Below are 19,234 nucleotides of genomic sequence, written 5' to 3'. Positions count from 1 at the left end.
CTGTCCCTCACCCAAGCTCCTGCCTGCACATCTAGCAGGAGAGTTCCAGCAATCTGTCATGGGGGTGAGATACAGCTTGCCTGCCTGCACACCGCTGCTCCTGCGCCCCTCCCTGCCATCCTAGGAGGCTGCTTCCTCCCAGCTCTCCTCACCCGCGTGCGGTCTTCGATGCTGTAGATCCGGAGCTGCATAGGGATGTTGAAGCTGTGCAAGAAGTTGCCTCCAAAAACCAGTGTGTCCATGGGAGTGTACACAGCATGGATCCAACCTTTGGGAGAAAGAGTCGGAAGAGTTGTGCTGAGTGACTAGGTGAGCTCGAGGTCTCACAGCTAATTCAATTCCTTTGAAATCTCTTACCACCCGTGATCTTTGGAGAAGGGCTCTCAGCTGGCAAAACTTGCACGCTGCTCAGCTAGGCCTACCCTGAGAGTTAGGCTTTCAGCCACTCCTAGGCCAGCTGTCAACAGACTAGCCACCGACTCATCATATTAACCACAGGCTAGCAGCAGTGGAAGGAGAGGATGGGACCATCTGCATCCCAGCTCTTCAAGGAGGGCTGACACCTGCTTTAACACAGCAACATCCACTCCTCACAAAGCATCACCACTGAATTACTCAGTATTCAGCTCACCTGACCCATCTAAGAGCTAGAGGCAGATTTATACTTACACACCTAAATTCATCTTCCCACGGTAGCGAGCGTGCCAGTAGCTATCTCCCATCCACAACTTTATGTCATTCCAGTGTCTCTGCCAGTTGCTTCCTAGCTGCATTATACTTAATAACATCTGCAGCAGTGGGAACAGTCTTCCAAACTTGATTTAACAATGGAAAAAAACCCTCAAAGTAACTCTAGTCCCTGTTCTGTTGTCTCAGAGGTTAATCCAGACAAGCCCAATGTTCTGTGGATTCCAGCATGGGCTCCCTTAGGGCAAAAAGAGTCAGTTAAGACACCGTGACTCAAAAGAGTCCCTTGTGCAACCCCTGCTGCTTTCTGTTCCTGGTTCTGCTGTAAGCTACGGGAACGCGTGTATACAACACAGCTAAATCCTGTGCCACTGTTAGAGGAAACAGCAGGTTACAACAGCTTTTGCCATCTGAGGCAGCCCGATGGACCTCACTTTTCTGTGGCAGTTCTATTAGAAGCCCTGAGAGGGATCCCTTGTAAGGAGAAAGATGATGGGATCCCTTTCAAGAGAGCATTCCCTATTGCTAGCACATTTTACAGACGTCCCGGGTCTAAATCACAGCTCTAAAAGACAGTGAGCCAGCTCCTGCCAACAAACAACTCAGGCTGCTGTTTCACCCAACCCTGCACCCAATCTTCTCTGCCTTTGCTGTTTCCTAGCACAGCACTGCACTGATTGTTCACACAAGACACTCCCGATGCACTCCCACTCGTTCTGCTGGCTTAACAAAGTCAGGCTTAGGATTTCTCTCAAATCACTTTAAGGAACTATGCCCCAAGTGGCGGGATCACCCAGGAAAAAGAGCCAGAATCAGTGCTCTGCTTCCTTCTGTGGTCCACTGTTAGCTCAGGAACATTCTTAAAGCTCCACTCTCAACCATGACATCTCCTTGTCCACGCCCTGTGCAAGGCTCTTACCTGCTAGCCTATCCAAATAACTGCTTCCCAGCCCCTATCAGGTTTCAGGATTTTCCAGCACTCACTTCTAGCTCTACGCTTTCCAGTCTTCCCATCTCCCACACTCCAGAAAATCGCTGTCACTTCGTTCCCTAAACATAGATACTACCTCTCTTTCTTGCTTCATAATTTGCATTCAACTCCGCAGAGATCTCACAAGAGAGCCGGGAAGCAGAGGAGGTGCACTGTCTTGCAAAGCAGAGCACGTTGATAATGGAGACCCCACACATCAGCATGATGGGCTTTGGGAAAGCCTCCTTTTGTGATGCAAGTCAGACAAAGCCTTTTGGACACCTGTGTCGAATCTGCAGTGCCATGACAGCCATAGTTTGCGAGCCAGCAAGCAAGAGAACAGAGCCACATAACATCGCCCTCTCTCTGCTACTCATGAAGGAAGAAAGCTAAATTCTGCCTGTCCCAATTCTTCTCGTGTCTCAGGAGTTTCAGCCTCCTGCCACAACCCTGGCAAAAGACAAGATGCAACCGCCCACCCTGCAGTACCTGAGGGGATGACAAACGTATAGCCCTGCTTGAGCTCGATGCGCTGGCACTCTGACACTCTGTCCCCAAGAAAAATGTCTCCCTGCTTCCCTGAGAGAAGCCAGTTTTCATAGAGCTCCAGGTTCTGGGGCGTAGGAGGGATCAACCAGAAGATCTGCAAGTAAAGAACACACATACGTAAGTCACCGCACCGTTAATAGCTGCTGACCATACCCTGCTTCTTCTCAACCTGCCCTGCTCCCCTCCCCAGATATCCAAATATCTTCCTCGTCCCATCCACAGAGGATGCAGACCTGCAGAAATCCCCAGTCGAGTGACCTAGACAGCTGTCCCACCAGAGAAAGCAAGCCACTGAACAGGGCTCTTTCTCCCTTGATGCACCAAGCATCATTTCTAGACCGAGCTTGGGATGCTCTAAGGCATTACTTTGAAAGCCAGTGTCAACAGACATGAAGCCCACTGAAGACACGACAGTACTGCAACAAAGGAGATACGTACCTGCATCTTTCTGAACACGTTATTTAGAGCCACAGCCGAACACGGGATTTGCATTTCTCAGCCTCTGTGCAGTACAGGTTGGCCAGTAACTATCCACCCCCAGCTAGGCTCTTCAGAGACTGTTAGCTGGTCTTATGAGGAACCACTGGAGCCACAAATTATCAAAATCAGGAGGGGAGAGTCCTGCAGCTACAACTCCTTTGCAAGGAGAAGTGGGTTGAAAGCCCAGATTCTACTAGTGGGACAGAGATTGCTACCTTCCCTAAACCCAGCTTAAGTCAGTGGAGAAAGATGGGATGGTATCGTTGCCCAGCAGTTGTCCATGTAGCCAGTTTCTTCCCACAGATCTGCTCTCACCCACTGCAGGGGATCCTTAATGACTACAGCCCTAGATGACTGATGGCTTTAACCAGAAGCTCCAGACTGCTTCCAGTTGCTCTCAAAGTTTAGGAGCCGGGTGCATTTCACTGGGCAACAGAGGTGAGGCCTGCCTTGGGTAAATTCTGCACTATAGGATACTTATTTTGCTTACGTGGCACGCTGAGTTACCATCAGATTTCCCTGCTCTGACTGCACCAATTCACTCACGCAGTGTTCAATCTGCTGCGCTGCTCCCCTGAGCAGCAGTGCAAAGTTTCCTTAACTAGAGTACAGCTGACAATAGCAGTTAGCAAAAAATTAAATACAAGCTTTCCCATGCTATTATAGCAGTACTGCTACAGCATAGACTGAATCTGTGACAATGGGCACATCTGTCCAATGGCAATCAGAGGGGACTTGCTCCCAGCAAGGATTTGGTGCTGTTTAAGTGTCACTTGCTGAACACAGCTGTGCCCTCTAGGGTAGATGAGGTGTTAGCTGGGCCATTTGATTCATGCAAGCATTAGCTATCTCCTTCAGTGTTACAGCACCTCAATTGCTACAGATTCTTCTCTGAAAGCGAAGAGAACAGACACAACAAATCCAACTACAAGCACAGATTAAGGTGCAATTCACCATGCTAAAGGCAGGAGAGAGGACTGGCAGCTTCCCAGCTTCCCCTCCAGGTGGGATTCCTTCAAATCAGGCCCACATACAAGAGCAAGCTGGAGTAAGGGATACCTGGCACAGAGAAATCCCAGCTCGACTCTGACTAGACACAACCAACTGCGGAGCAAACTGTGCACAGATCAAGTTTGTAACCAGATCAACTCTATCTCAGCAGAGCCTGGGGTCCAGTTTTCACATCTTGGACTGATGCAGCTACAGAAAGTGACTACAGACAAGAAGCTCATGTCTGACATTGTTGTCTCAGAACTACTTCTCACCCTCCCCACCCCCCCCCCAAAAAAAACCATTAGGCTTTCAGTAGAAAACCTATTTGTCTCCCACCTTCAGTTTGAAAGCTTCTACTTTTGACATTACTTGATGTTTTAAGGTGACACCCTCACACATCTGGTGGCTACTCAGAATCCCTGGACAGTTAAGCTTTAGCAGGCTCTCTAGCCATTTTTCTCAGCATGATCTCTACAGCATGGGTTTTCAGCCTGTGCCTGGTGGACCTCGGAGCGCCTGAGCTACTTCTAAGAGCCACACATAAACAAGTTTAGAGTGAAAGACACTTAAATTCACTGCCTGGGACCTGCATCTTCAAGGATCAATAAAGAAGACACTAAAAGTCACCCTCCTAAAGCGCCTTCACCTTTTCCAACAGCGACTGTCCTCCTACCTTTCCTCCTCGGTGGATGTGGTACCACACCGAAGTACCACCAAAGTCCACGTGGAAATCGGTGTAGCAGCCCTTGACGCTCATCAGACAGTACCTGGTGGGAATCAAGATGACAAGATCAAGGTGAAAACAGGTGGCCATCCACATTTCTCAACGGATACAGTGTATTCTAAGTGAACACGCTGCCCAAACCCCGACCCGTAGTTCAGTGCACTGCCTGAAACCAATCCCCGCAGCGCTAAGCGCTTCAGCAGCAGGGAGCTGATGCTTTGTGGGAGAGCTCACTTCACATTTCTGTCACATCCCTGCAAGATCTAGTCCAGGCAAGAGGGCAGCTTTCATCCTTACCCTCTCAGTGGCTCTAGAAACCCTTGAGTCCCAGGTCCGGCCTATAGGGAAGGATGGGCAGCACTTCACAACTCAGAGGTCTCCAGATGCCTCGAAGTAGCGAGCATCAAGAGTTACCTCAAAGTGCAGCAAGCTTCTCGAGGTGACGTGACAGCCCTTCCACACAGCACGTGGCACAGGCTTCAATAACTAATTGCAGAGCCCTTGCAAATGTCACCCACTAAAATAAACGGGGTGGAGGGGACGCAGGGTGACACGGCTGTTCCTCCCGCTCCCCCCTTGGAACAAACTGCTTCTCCCTTGGGCCAATTTCTTGCAAGAGATCCTGAGCTGTGCCAGTGGTGGCAGGCAGCAGAACAAGTCACTTACTTCTGCACTTTTGGATACTGCATCTCTAGAATAGCATTCGTAGACTCTGTCTGACTCTCCTTCAGGTGTCTGGGCCACATGTTATCAACCCAGTCAATCAAATCCACCTGCAGCAGAAAAGTGAGAGACATGAGTGTGGATGAAAGGGGCACAACACCCCTGCACTAGGCTACCAGAACTACCCTGGTGCTGTGCACAGATTGCCAGCAAGCTCAGTTCAGAGCACAACCACAACAAACCACGGGACCTAGGAAGGAAAGGAGGGGCTCTGGAGTTAGCTGAATGGCCACAACTCTCCCATTTTGGCTGCTGCACACCTCAGCAACTTTTCTTGTGCCCCCGCTGCAATCCCACACGTCAAGCATTTAGGATTAGCTGTTCTCATGTTAGCAAGCCTCTGCACTAACGTGAGCAGCAAACACCACAGCAAGATCACAAGCACAGTATAGAGATGCTGCTCTTCCACTTAGGGGTCAGCAACAAACTGCTATACACCGGGCTTACATGAAACATCTGCCGGGCAGCATCTGCTGGGACGGACTACAACTTGCTAAGATTCAGCACAGCCAGAGCAAGCAGAGATATCCAGGCTCCCTCTACAGTTAGCAGAGAGAAACAAGTGGCCCTCGGAGCTGCCCGTTTCTCTTTGCTGAGTGCAGAGGAAGTTCAGGACGTTCACCTCACATACCCCATTTGTCACACTTCAGTAGGGTCAGATGCTTCTTCACCTGCCAGACAGACTGCTGTGCCCTACTCCAGGGCAACCCCTGCCCTCAGAGACTTCATCACTTGACATCAGCAACAACTCCCATCATCTTGTGCAGTCAGACACCAAAGTGTCATCCTAATGGGATCGCTGTTTCCAAGCAAGCCATGAAGCTTCACCCCAGATTTTGCAGTTCTTTCCAAATGCAGCAAGCACTGCTGAGCCCTGTCGTCTGATTTTAGACCTCGCTGGCACCGAGGGCTCTGCACCTAGCATCACAGAGACAGTGGACTCAGCTATCCGGGAGAGGCTAGGAGATAGCACCCCCAATTCTGCCTCAATACACTGCACCTCTCTATCCAAGCTCAGATGCTTGTTTGACCTCTGTGTCTGCTCTAGACACTCAGCCAGCAGGAGCAGTTGACCTGACTCCGATTATTCCTTTGCAAATCACTTCCATTTCTCTAATTGCTGACAGCTAGCAAACACGGTAGCTCTCTGCAGAATCACGCACCACGGTCACTACAGCCGAAGCTGAACAGTCCCAGCGTACTGTGAGATTAGCTGCAGCTGCTGGATCTGAGTCAAACACAGAACCAGCTCCAACAGCTTCCAAAGCGCAGCCTGGCCGAGCCCACGCACGCTATGCCTCTCCTGCCACACTTTGAGGGCAGGGGACCACAAGCACAAGGGAAGGGACACCCCTGCAGGAAGAACTGTACTGACCGTAGCAGGTCTCTGCACCAGGTTCTCCAGTTTGGTGTGGCTGAACTCCAGGCTGATGACATTGTAAAGTTTCTCCCGTTCAGCTTCAGGTGTTTCATAGTAGCGTGCCCACTGCGCCATGGACATCTCTATGTCCCTCTGTGTGTTGACATCCATGACATCCACCATCCGCCGGCTCCCTGCCAGGACAGACAAATGTCACTGGAGCCGTCCCCGTGCACAACAGGCCACCCAGAAGAGATGCTCCAGATGCTCTTCCTCAAAGAACCCACCCACACACACATGCAATGTCTTTGCCTCTCCCATAACTCCATCTTCTTCCATACCCACATCAAAACACAAGCTGCTTCAGGACTAACTAGACTCCTCAAGCAGGTAAAGCTGTGATCCACTGGCAAAGCATGGCTCAGCTTCATCCAGCTGCACACGAGGGGAGCCACAAAACCAGGCCTCCAGCTTTGATACACCCCACGACTCCCTGTTTCTCCCTATCTTCCCAGGGTGCAGCTGACGTGCGCCGTGGTTCCCTTCCAATGAGAGACACTCACCGACACACAGCCGCACATCGTTCACGCTGAAGTCCGGATCTGGCATCCTGCAGGACAAACACCTTGCTAAAAAAATCATCAAGCATTTCTGTTGGCATACTCCTCCCACCCTGAACCTCTTCTCAGCCCCACCGTGCTTCTTTTTGTCTGATGGGTGTAGGTGAACATATAGACAAGCACCACGCATCCGGGGCTCTAGTGGCACAAGTGTGGGCTGAAATGGGGCCCGACTCGTTGCTAGGTAAGCAAGAGTGATTTGGGAACAAGATATGACACCTACAAAGCACAACAGACTTCTGGCAAATGAACTGAGCTAAGCAACCCCAGCTCTCACTTTAAAGACCGTTTGCATGGGTTGTCCCAACACAAAGGGCACAGCTAGACTAGCAGAAGCAGTCTATTTCACTGACGCAACGTAACTACTCTGACTGTATCTGCACAAATGCTACTGTCACAAGCACAAAGGGCAGGCAGACATTCGAGCAGCTCCAGACCCAGAGAAATAACCCAAAGCTCAAGGGAATCCTGTTTCACCCACCCTGTAACCCTCAGTACCAAATACGTGCCCTCCCAAGCCAGGCAGCTGTTAAGACTGAGCCTGGCACAGTTTCTTCCTGCATTCATCACGGCACAGCGTACCATGCACTCCATTATGTACTGTCCACCCTTTCATGGTGAATTTAAGAACAGTGCTGCTGACAAAGTTTGCTAGGGCTAATTTATTCCTCCAACTTGACAGCAGTCATGTTTCGAGGCAGTATTACTTGCCTTAAAACTACATATCCTACCCATGCTGTATCCATCCATACCAACAGCAGGTACACCACCAAACGGTACAAAGCCTTCAAGCAATACAGCTTTATATTCAAAATAGTAAGCCTTAATTGATTTACTGTAGCAAGAGAGAGTAAACATGTTGGGCAGATCAAGTTTGACTGCTGGAAAATGCCAGACAGTCAAGCATTTTGTAGTCAATCTGGCAACATTTGCCTGTATTATTCGGCAAAAAAAAAGCCAGATGTTGCATCAGAGCAGTAGTATCATTTGCCAGGTACTTGCCTGAACCGTGATCGCATACGGCCAATTCAATCCTCTCACTTGAAGCCCAAACAGACTAGTAACAACAGGATAGGTGAGGTGCAAGATGCTTTCCTCTGTTTACTCAACAGCGTGGACAGGACACAGTGCTATCGGCTCGGCAGAGCACAGATCCAGCAACCAGGATCAGATGGCCCACGGCACAGAGTCAGGCAACGAGTCAGGCCAGAGCCACCCACCACTCTGTGCCCCAACACTTACTTTATTCCCAGGCCATCAGAGCTCCTGAAGATGAGGGGGTCTCTCAGGCCACCCCGCTGGATGTATTCAACTGTGAAGTCTGGCACGGGGAGAAAAGGAGGAAGGTGTTAGGCGAGACTCCTACAGAGGGTCGTATACAAACTGAGGTTAGACAAGATCTCTAGTTCAACCCTGCTCCCTGCAAACTAGCTTCAGACTCTGCTCAGAACCTCCTCAAACCTCTGCAGTACAGGTGTCCATAAAGGAAGTCTTGTCATTCCCACACTCCTGCAGAAATCCTGGAACTCCTTTGTGGTAGCTCTGTAAGCAGCATGGCCTGAGCTGCTGATAGCTCTTAAACACCCCCTGGGAGGGAGGGGGAGCTCCAGAGGCTGGGCTAGACAGAGGAACAGCCTGGCCTTCTGGTCCTCACTTCCCTAAGAAGCACAGAGCCAAGCAGGACCTCCTCCCTCACGGTTAATCCTCAGGAGGGCTTGCACTGGTTGTGTGATGAAAAGACATCCCACTGAGCCATCCACATGGTGAAAGGCAGCAGGCAGACCCCATGTACTCTGAACTGAGCATCTAGCAGACATGTGGCTGCAATTCCAGGTGCCGTCCCAGGCAAACCCTCTCACTTCTGGCTGCCATGTGTACTAGCGAGCCTGCAGAGCTGCACACAAGCACATGGCTCTCCAGAGTGAGCTCACTCCATGCCATTTCCCCACACGTGCTCCCTTGGTACCAGTTCCCTAGCTTAAGGACTTGGGAAGCTCAAACCCAACCTCTACTGATAAGCCCTGTATCGCTTGCAAGCTGCTTGAGGACCGCTGCAGGACTTGCAGGGGAACAAGCATAACATTCCTGCCTCCTCTGCTCCACGTGGGTTCTGAGAGTAAAGCACTTCACAGGAGAGGAAAGCACACAACTAGTGTGAGCACCAGCCAGTTTACTCAGCTTTAGTGAAGAGGAGGAGAAAAGAAAAATCAGCAAAGCATAGGACACTGGAAAGGGATTAGATTATCAGCACGACTGCCCTTCATGTCGGCAGTCAGGAAGGCTCCATGTGCAGCCAGATGCAGAGAGCACATCCAGCTGTGCTCACTGTCAGCTTTCTCTCAAAAGCCTGGGGAAAAGGTCACCTCACACACCACGTTTCAGCGGAGAAGAGGAAAACCACAGCAGCTGTCTGTGTTTGTCTGTTACAAGCGGCAACAGCGCGAGCTGTAGCCACGGCACAAACCTTTGCCTTCCATGAAGATAACGAAGGTTGAATTAAACTTGTTGGTGGACAGCTTTTCCTCGAGGTCAAATGTCCTCTTCCCTTCAATTTCGTCATCCGAGATGCCATCGTCCTCGTAACGCCGCCGCATCGTGCCACGCTGCGGAGAGAACAGGCCAGGAGGTGAGAGCTATGGACCAGGAAGACCACGAAGCTCCCCTCTCTGCCCAGCACCAAGTGGGCTCTGTGAGCCAGCTCTGCTCCCAGAGAGGAGACCGCACGCCGCCGCGCTTGACGCTATCCCCTAGGCCTCCTGCCCAGCCAACACTGCTGGTATCAGTTTTCAGCAGATAGGCCGAAATCTCATTAGGCAACCTGGGTCCTGGCTCCCAAACACACCATCAGATTAGCTCTTCCTGCAGCTGACCAATTTCCGTACGTTTCTAAGTTTGATTTACTCACTCATTTGTGAGGAACAACCCTTTTCTTAAGAGGGTCTCGTAAGTACATCTGTACTGGATTCCTGACAGACATCCTCCTCCAGCACGGCTGGATCTGGAAGAAATTACTGTCCCCAGCTGCTAGCCACTCCTCCAGAGGCTGGCCGTGTTCTGGCAGAGTCATCGTGGGAATGCTCCCTAATTCCCCTCGGATAACAGCCAGCCTGCTCTGCATTAGCCAGGCTGGCTTCCCCCAGTTTGAGATGCGCTCACTGGCAGCCAGCCAGAGATGGGATGGAAGGTGACAGAGCAGCAGCCTTCACTTTGGGGTGAGCTGTGGGGCCACGGCCCCAGCAGCCCAGCTGGGGACCCCTCTGATGCTGAGGGGCAGCAGTGCACCCCTGGCGTCGCAATCCCTGCGTGCCTCCTGCCACAGTTCCACCTCTCTCCCTTACAGTCTCCTGGAGAGCAGGGCACCTCTCCGGTTCTGTCCTTCCACCATCCCAGGGGTCATTGGTCACCGCATCCCAGTGCGGAACCAAGTGGAGTGGTTGTGTCCTGAGGTCCCTGGCTCCCACCTGTTTGGGATCAGGAGAGCACAGGGCTAGGCTGTGCCACCCACGCTTACTGCAGGCTGGTTTTGGTGAAAACAGCATTAGATACATCCACCCTTGTCCTTTAACTTAGGCACACGCTCCCACGCTGCAAGCACAACACCTAAGGAAGGGGACCATCTCCTCCAGCTATGCCATTTGCAAGGTCTAATGCTCAAGTTGCTGCCAGCACAGCATCGGCTGCACGATCCCCTCAGCACCGGTTGTTCCTGTCAGCAGGGAAGAACCCAGCTTCCTCGTTTGAGCAGCCTACAGAACAGGATCCCAGGCACTGCCGAGGACCCAGAAGCACTGCCACAGTACAAATGGCTCCCATCAGTTATATAATGCCACTTGAGCATGGCTGCAGTGCTTTCATGCCATTGTTGTCTTGGCAGGGTGGGGAAAAAACAACATTTCAGTGCATGCAGAGAGGACAGGGAGAAAAGGCTTCTGCACTCCCAAGCACGCATTTTGAGGGAGACAGCATCTGCCGGGACTGTGGGCAGATCTCTGCAGCTGGGTCCTGCCCTCCTGGAGCCAGCACAGCTCTCCCTTATGTAGCCATGGCCAACAGGCAGCTCTGTCAGAGACATGGCACTTCCACACTGAGACCAACAGGCACCCGAAAACTGCCTCTGAGTGTCTCTGGTGTCCCAGAGGAAGCTTGGCTGCAGCAGAGCAACGTAAGTCATGCACGTTACACATCCCTATGGGACAACCTCAGTGCTCAGCACCGAGCAGCGACACTCAAACATTGCTTTCATAGCTCCGTGATCTGTGTTGGGACACTGGCGTTTTTCATCCTGATGAGTCTTCCTAAGGAAGAACTGACAAGCAGCCCAGAGCGAGATGCAGACACAGGGTCAAGAGAAAGGCAGTTTTTGCTCAGCCTCCCAAAGCAGCCAGCCAGCAATTCTCAGCCACGCTAGCTGTCTTTCCCCACTGCTTTCTGGCCCTCCTGGGTACCATTTGCTTAATGTAGGAAATGGGAAGCATGAATATGAATCCTGCAGGCAGCTGCAGCGCCATCCCTTCTGTTCTGACCCTCCTGCTCCAAGGGATGCTGAGAATTGCCTCCACACTGCTGCTCCTCTGGACGTTCCTTGGACATCTCCCTCCACCACAGCAGCCGGTGAGGGGAACCAGAGGACTGCTCTCCCACGAGGCTTCTTTTGAGAGAAGAATGAGTACAAGGTCACATTTGAAAACAGACCAAGCCACCCTTAAGCCGAAAGAGCCTCCTGTGTTTACAAAGTGAAACCAACAGCACTTGAGTCACTTCCTGTCCCGTGCGGTGCCATCCCCTCCTCGATGCCCCGGCATCTCCTGCCTCCAGGACGTGCCTCCTGCCCCATCACACCTGACCACCCCCTGCTCTCCCTCTCCTGCTGTGCTTCCAGGGCAGCCCTCCTCCTGCGAGGCTCCATTGGAGCAGGGATGTGGACAAGAACGTGGGCAGGTTCCACGCTCGTGTCCAAGCCCCTCACGTCAAGCACTGCTTGGACACTACACTGAGCTCCACTAGCCACGAGGGCCACCCCAAAGGCCACGTGGGATCTTTAACATCAGGGAGAAGGGCACCGCACACTCTGTCCAGGCCATCATTTTGGTGGATGAAAGCCATACTGAGCTCACTCGTTCACTGCCTGCTTTCACAAGAGGAACAGCGACTAACCCAGCAGGTTTAGTGCCCCCCCATCACCTCCCACCATTCTCAAGACCTGCCAAGGTGACCCGGTGCGTCCCAGGCTGCACATTCCTGCTCCCGGCAGCAGGCTCAGGAGAGGACAGAAGTCCAGGCAGAGCTGGAGCCCTTCCAGACTTTGCAGCTCGAGGAGGGATTCCCATCACAAGCAGGGCTGGCAGCCTTTCAGCACGAGCAGGGAGAGCGCTTCGGTTTGCACTTTCGGGTTACAACATCGGATGTACACAAGGAGTAATTGAGGAATTGGGGCAAGGGTGTAAAGGCAGATGAGGGGCACAGGGAAACGGAGGGCTCTGGCAGCTGCCCCACACACTTGCCAGCCACAGGGCAGAACGTGCTAGATGAGATCACAGATGGGCACGTCTGGCAACAGTCCCAAGGAGTTAGCACTGCTTTTGTAAGGGACGTTGCTTCTCCAGTCACCTGCCACCCACCTCACGTGCACCATTTGCCCAAGTGGCTTTTACGGCACGGCCACAACACCCCGGTACCCAGACAGACCCTGCCTCCTTGTCATAAGTAAGGAAACTCAGAAAGGACCATCAAATCATCCTCCCTGCCACCTGCCGGGACCGAAAACCAATCTTTTGAGCATCGCAGACTGTTAAAAAACACTTTTTCTTTAATGTTAAGCTTTGTTATTTCTCAACTCAACTGAGCAAATCTCATCTGATTACCTCTCGCTCTTTCCACATCAGACAAAATTTGAGAAGAAAAAAATCATTGTATACAGCTCTTCCCCTGCCAGGACTTCCCCAGCCCAAGTGCTACGCGGTCAGATAGATGAGCATTAACAGCCTTTTGACCTGTTATGCTTTGTCTGGGAAGGGAAAAAAACAGAACAAGACAGACCAAACTTCTCCAAAAAGGCAGACCTGAAAGCGAGACACGCTTCATCTATATCCTCCAGATCCACACTGCACCCGGCTGCAGAGCTTTATATCGGGCAGCTCAGGTTTCCCAGCAGGGAAGAGCTGACCCTGCGAGATTCCTCTGTAGCAGCCCACTGCCAGTTCTGACCAACCGTGCACATGAAACAAGGCTGGACTGCAGGAACATTTGGGCACAGGGTTTGTAGCACAGCTTTCTGCTGCTCTGATGCGGTCCTTTAAGCAGACAAGGCACGGGCCAAGGATGCTTGCAAAGCAGGAAAACAACCCAGGGCCACCAGGATGAACACAGCCAGTGAGACAGTCTACCAGAAAGGAGATGTCCTCCTTCCTCCACACAGTTGTAACAGCATCACGTGCTCCCTCTGCCCCACAAGAAGTCTAGAGTTTGCCCCTTCCTTATTCCAAATGGGGCTCGGTGACACACAGAAATAGCAGCCTCCAGCAAGTTAGAGATACACAGGCAGCTTCACCCTACAGGGCGGGACACTGCCAGCCTGCTCCCTTCCCTTCTGGCTGCCTCAGCTACAACCCAAAAAATCACAGCTGCGGTATGCAAGAGAGCAGCAAGATGCCCTCACAGTGCAATAGCACAGGCCTGACTCCTCACTGTTACTTTTTAAACAGGCACCTCTCTGCCTTCTCATCCTTCCCCACCACTCTCTCTTCTCTTCCTCTCTGAGTTCTGCAGCGCCGTCCCGCTTCTCCCTCACCCCACAGGCATTTACCATCAACCAGGAGACAAGGCAAAGAAGGAAGCAACATCAGAAGGGGCCATCCCCTCCGAGTATCTCTCCCAAAGGGAGGACACACCTCATCGGTTGGGATCTGCTTCTCCAGATAACAACCCTAGCAAGCAACGACCTGAGCCTTCCGCTGACCCCTCCTACTGCACAGCTCCTCCTCTCCCAAACCCCTCAGGACCCTAAGACGCAGCCGCACTGTCCCCAGCCAGCCAGCCAGCTCACACTGCTCACCACCAGCACTGTTTCTACAGCAACACAGACGCACAAACACGGACCCGCTGAACGGAGCGGAGCGAAAGCCAGCTCCTCTCCCCCATCGCTACGCCTGGCTCCCAGATCTATAGGAAGCTTCTCAAGTGCTGGCACAACGGTAGCAAGAAGTGCTCAGGGACAGCTAACTCGTAACCCCACCTACTGAGGAGACCGCCCAGCGCTGCCCCAAGAGAATCAATACTCCCCAGAAACCAACCAGTGCCCACTCTGGGTGGCTCGTGACGCAATTAACGAGCAATCAAGATACACTGGGGGCACGGGGATGGCTCTATCTCGTCAGCACCACAGCCAGCTGGGACAGCCCTGAGAAAACCTGCTGCTTGTTAACAGAACTTGCAAAACGCACTGATGCCTCCCATCTGGTAGCTGCAGCTTCCACGATGCTCACAAGGCCTGCTCAGACTCGGGACAGCAAGAAGGCAGCAGAGCTGCTCACCTCCTGCATCCCTCTCCGTCAATGCAGAACAAGACCCCGCTGGTTTCAGGGCCACGTTTTCCCCAGGACCGTGAGGCTCTTCCAGCATCCCACTGGAATTTCCAAAGCTTCCCAGCAACAGCCTTTGCTTGCTGCTTGCTTCCGCCACAGAGCACGACTCCCCTTTCTCAGTCCCTACAGCTGGCCCAGAACAAATCTGAACAGAGTTCCTAAATTATTTAGGGCTCAATTATTCTACCGGGGTCATTGGGAAAGACTCACACGTGGTGTCTTCATCTTGAGGCAGAGGCAAGCTGGAGATGAATCATCTTAACAGCCCAGGCTCAATCCAGACTGGGAAACAGAGGTGTGCCCAGTAGTGAGCAATGTTTGGCCAAGACAGGCTTTTGCACCAGGCTCTAGCAGACCAATCCTTCAGGCAATGGGAAGGTTGGCATGCTTCAGCACCCGCAGCTCTTGCTCTCACCCAGGATACATCCTCCTCCTTGCCATCTCACCTGGCATAAGCAGCGAGCCCACGGCCCGTGCCCTCCCAACCTTCCTCTCACAGCCCTGGGGCAATCTGTCCCCTTGGCCACACGTGTGATGAGGTTCTAGCCCTTCTCATCCGTCTGACAAAAGAGCCTCCCCCAATCCATGGCTGCGTCCTGCACTGGGCATCACCCTCCCTCCCCCCAGCTGGTACCACCGATACAGGCAACTTGGAAACCAGGGGATCAAAGCCAGCCTTGTTGCCACCACGCACAGACACTGCCCACCCCAGCATGCTGGCAGCACACAGCACGCTGCTGCAGCAGTGTCCCAAGCCCCACCCCTACCATCCATCAGCTGATGACTCCACATGGAGTTCATGTGAACTCCTGTCCAGGGCAGCGTGGACACGGACAAGCACCGACAGGCCTGAGAACTGCTGCTAACAGGAGAGGCCTCGGGTTTTGGCTGCTAGGGACGGGCCTCCTCTCGATTCTCACAGCTCCAACCAGAGGGCAGAGCAACGCTAAGGCAGGACACGGGCTGCACCAAGGGATAGGGACAGAGTTCTGCACAACCCCAGCACCTGCAGCGCACACAGCAAGTGGCTTGGCTCTCACCCTCCGGCAGCCCATTCCCTTTCATCACTGTCACCAGTCTCCAGGAGCTGTCACAAAGTACCACCAAGCAGCCAGGGACAGGCATCAGGGCCCAGGCAGCGCACAGCTCCACACACCAGAGCCCAGTGAACACTGGTGGAGGGTGTGGCTGCCCTGCAAGCTCTCTCCAGCAGCAGAGCTGGTTGAGGAGGTTCCTACCCCACCCTGTCTCCCCGCTGCGGGGCCGCCACCTCTCCAGTCTCGCCAGGTTTGCTGGAGGTGGGGGCCAGCCAGCCATTGGGATGAGATGTCCTCCTGATGACTTCTATCTAGGGTGCTATCCTGCATCCCCTGAAGCAGCATTCAGCTCCGGGACGTCGGCCTCCGAGGCAAATGCAGATGGAGGCTCCGCCAGGCCGCTGTCCCACCTGGAACCATGCCTGAGATAACAACTGCTGACCTGGCAGCGTTACAGACCCCAGCAGGCAGGACTGGTCCTTGGGGTGGTGGCCATCTCCCCCTCCTGCCTTCGACAAGCTCTGGCTCCAACGTGCTCAGGCTGGGCTCCCAGGTCTCACAGAGGGACTGCGGCTCTCTCAGTGCAAGGCTGGACTATCATCCCAGCCTCAAGACACAACAGGGTGTTTCAGCCCCTTCGTTCAGTGTTACCAACACTCATCTCCAGCTTACAGAGCCAGCACCTCAAGCCCATCCCCGCAGTACTGCCTCATTACAGTGCTGCGGAGCAGCGACACAGACAGACTAATTTCTCTTCGGATTTTCCACCAACACATCACTTGAAAAAAATCGACATACATCAGGCTTGGGTTGAATAGGAGTATGGTAACAGTATTGTTCACTAGAAACAAAACAAAATGCTTGTAACTCTCTACACCCCAAAGGAAACCAGTCAAGTTTTAAGCCCAGGGTGATGCACTGAGAGGCGCTGGCGACGTAGCTCACTGGCACACCGGGCAGCAAGCTCCTGCTGACAGACCACGTGCCAATGCAATTAACCCAGCCTCTTCACCACTATCAACTATTCTCATCCAGGTTGCTTGCCTGGTGGGGCTGCTATCACACCGGGATGCAGTTTTAACAATGTATTTTATTCCTTTGTTGTTGCCAGTCACACACAAGACTAACACTGCTCACAGCAGCACGGATGTGTACTGCACTACCAGCTACCTGTTGCCCCATTTAAGAGTTACAATGCCAATACGTGGAAACCAAATCCCAAGATCAATGCATGTGTTAAGAGCATGACATTCAGATAAATCATAACCAGCACCGGATAACGAGTTGAGAGAATGCACCTAGGAAAAGAAAACCAAGCACCTCTGCAAGGTCCTCCAACATGGGAGCTTTACTGAGCATCAAGCAGGAGGTTCCCACAGAGCCAAGCACAAACTAAACCTCACCTCAAAACACTGGGGCCGTGCCTCCTCTGGGCTGCAGGTCAGCAGGGACAGCACGGGGCCACAGAAGCTGAGGTGAGCCTCATCCTCTGCTTGCTGTCCATGTGCCTTCCCAAGCCCCTTAAACACGCAGCTCATCAGCATGCGGCCACTGATCCAGCTTAGTGTGTTCTGCTGGAGTTCGGGCCGGGTACACTCAGACAGCAGCTCTTCCTGCAGTTCTGATTTGGGAGCTCGCAAGCATTTTTAAACTGGTACTCCTGGCTGCTAGTACCATTCAACTGCCTTGTTTTGGTCTGGCTGTTTTGAGTTACTTCAGCAGGGCCAATGCATAGCTGAACCAAAACCCAAAGCCTTTCCCCAAAGGAAGCTATGATGCTAGCTACAAGTGGTTGCCTTCAGCGCCCTGAGCTGACTGCCACACAGTCATGGAAAGAAACAAGTGCATTGGGACAAGGTAGGACCGCAGCTTTTGGCAGCGTTACCACATTAAAGCAGCCACCAAAGCGACTGGAAAGAACCAACTCCAAAAGGAGCAAACCTCCAGCAAAGCAGGGCTGCAGACAAGCCATAGGTGCCCGTGCACCCTCCTCCCTCCACGCTGGCTCAAACAACTGTCCCCACTCAGAGGACTTCCATCCCAGCACCCGTGGTCAGGCTCACAGCAGCAGAGGAGCAACAACGACTCGTGTCTGAGGGCAGAGCTTAGTGCAGACTGCCACGCTGCCTCATATCGAGTGGTGTCAGAGCATTAAAGGATAAGGATTTAACTTCACAGACAGCACCTTGAAGGAGAAGATGCTTGTGCTGCTGTGACTCACAGACAAACCCTATCACAGCCTCAGCTATCACAGAGCTGGCGCTTGCGCTTCCCACAAGGCTTCCAACTGCCTCAAAACAACGCGAGGTCGACTTGCTGGAGATGGAGCAACTGCCCCTTGCACTGCAACCGCAACCCAGGTTTTAGAACAACTCCAAACGGACGCAAACACCAGAAGACGCACGCACGAGCACAAGCAAATCAGAGCTTGAAGCCAAAGCTGGTTTTCTCCGGTTGTGCAGAACACTTAAATCAAGTCCAGGCCGACATACGCATCACTGCAGCTTCCCTGGCTGTTACAAACACATGGAAGAAGCCTGCTGTGCCAGAAGCTACACAGACACCCATTCTGTACTTCCGTCCAGCACCTTCAAGGAACGTTGTGCCCCAGTGCCATCCCCCAGCTGCCCTCACCCAGAGCTCGGCAGACGAGGGCCCTCCACCAGGGCAAAACCCACAAAGTGGGTCTCTAGGACCCGCAGCCATCCATCGCAACGCTTGTTTGGTTGTTTAAACCTATCGCCAGTGAGAGCTTTTTCATCCTTCAGCTGAGCAGAACCAAGAATTTGATTGGTAAGAGCCAATACTGACTAATCTTTGGCTGTAACGGATCCTTTCTTCCTCGGGCTCCATCTCTGATTCTTCCGAAGAAAGTGAGAAGGACACTCCAGGGCTGCTGTCGTCGTCCTCTTCCTCCTTGGAAATCAGAGGGAAGCAGTGAGGCAGGGAATGGGGCCACGCAGCACCCGCCTCCCTCCCCGCTGAACCCAAGCAGAGCGATGAGCCCACCCCAACCCTAACGCTCCGACTCTAACTTCAGGCACGACCTGGGATAAGTGACTTGGCCGGCTGTTCTGCAAGGCAACGGGTCTGTCACGCCATGGGTCTCCTACTGGCACCACCACTGCCGACAAGACTTGGTGCCTGCTGCTGGTCACCTAGAGGCACCGAGGGAGCAGCCAGGTGCCCACAGAGCAGGGCTGTGCCTTACGGAAGCAGCTCCTCCCCAGGACACGGCCACCGTCCCGCGGGCATCCCAGGCCAGGAGCAACGCACTGAACGCTCCGCACAGACCCTACACGCCAGCTCCCGCCTGGAGGAATCTCACGCTCAGACCCCGACCCCTGTGACGCAGCCGTGTCAGGGAATACCTCCACCTCCAGTTTTAAAGCGGCAGAAAGCCCCCAGCCCCCTGCAGCTCCTCGGGAAGGGATGAGCGGACCGCCGAGCCGTCCCCACTCCACGCTACGTCCCCGCTCCCCGCAGCCCGCGGCTGTCACCCCCCGGGGGC

At 53.1% G+C, this 19,234-nt stretch overlaps 1 protein-coding gene across 2 annotated transcripts in view; it reads right to left on the bottom strand.

Moving 5' to 3' along the window:
• KDM2A (lysine demethylase 2A) overlaps window positions 1-18,639 on the bottom strand; it is a 30,799-nt gene extending 12,160 nt beyond the window's left edge. For both annotated transcript variants that reach the window (XM_021401057.1, XM_021401058.1), the window contains exons 1-9: window positions 18,535-18,639; window positions 9,571-9,709; window positions 8,349-8,427; window positions 7,050-7,096; window positions 6,502-6,680; window positions 5,070-5,176; window positions 4,353-4,446; window positions 2,147-2,300; window positions 153-268 (exon numbers count right to left, since the gene is read on the bottom strand). In XM_021401057.1, the coding sequence (XP_021256732.1) occupies window positions 153-268; window positions 2,147-2,300; window positions 4,353-4,446; window positions 5,070-5,176; window positions 6,502-6,680; window positions 7,050-7,096; window positions 8,349-8,427; window positions 9,571-9,709; window positions 18,535-18,576 (957 nt within the window). In that variant the 5' untranslated portion in view covers window positions 18,577-18,639. The remainder of the gene's footprint in view (window positions 1-152; window positions 269-2,146; window positions 2,301-4,352; window positions 4,447-5,069; window positions 5,177-6,501; window positions 6,681-7,049; window positions 7,097-8,348; window positions 8,428-9,570; window positions 9,710-18,534) is intronic.

The sequence above is a fragment of the Numida meleagris genome, chromosome 6 (assembly GCF_002078875.1).
Source record: "Numida meleagris isolate 19003 breed g44 Domestic line chromosome 6, NumMel1.0, whole genome shotgun sequence".
Lineage (NCBI taxonomy): Eukaryota > Metazoa > Chordata > Aves > Galliformes > Numididae > Numida > Numida meleagris.
Note: the sequence above shows the minus strand (reverse complement) of the source record. Positions and strands in the feature narration are given on the sequence as shown.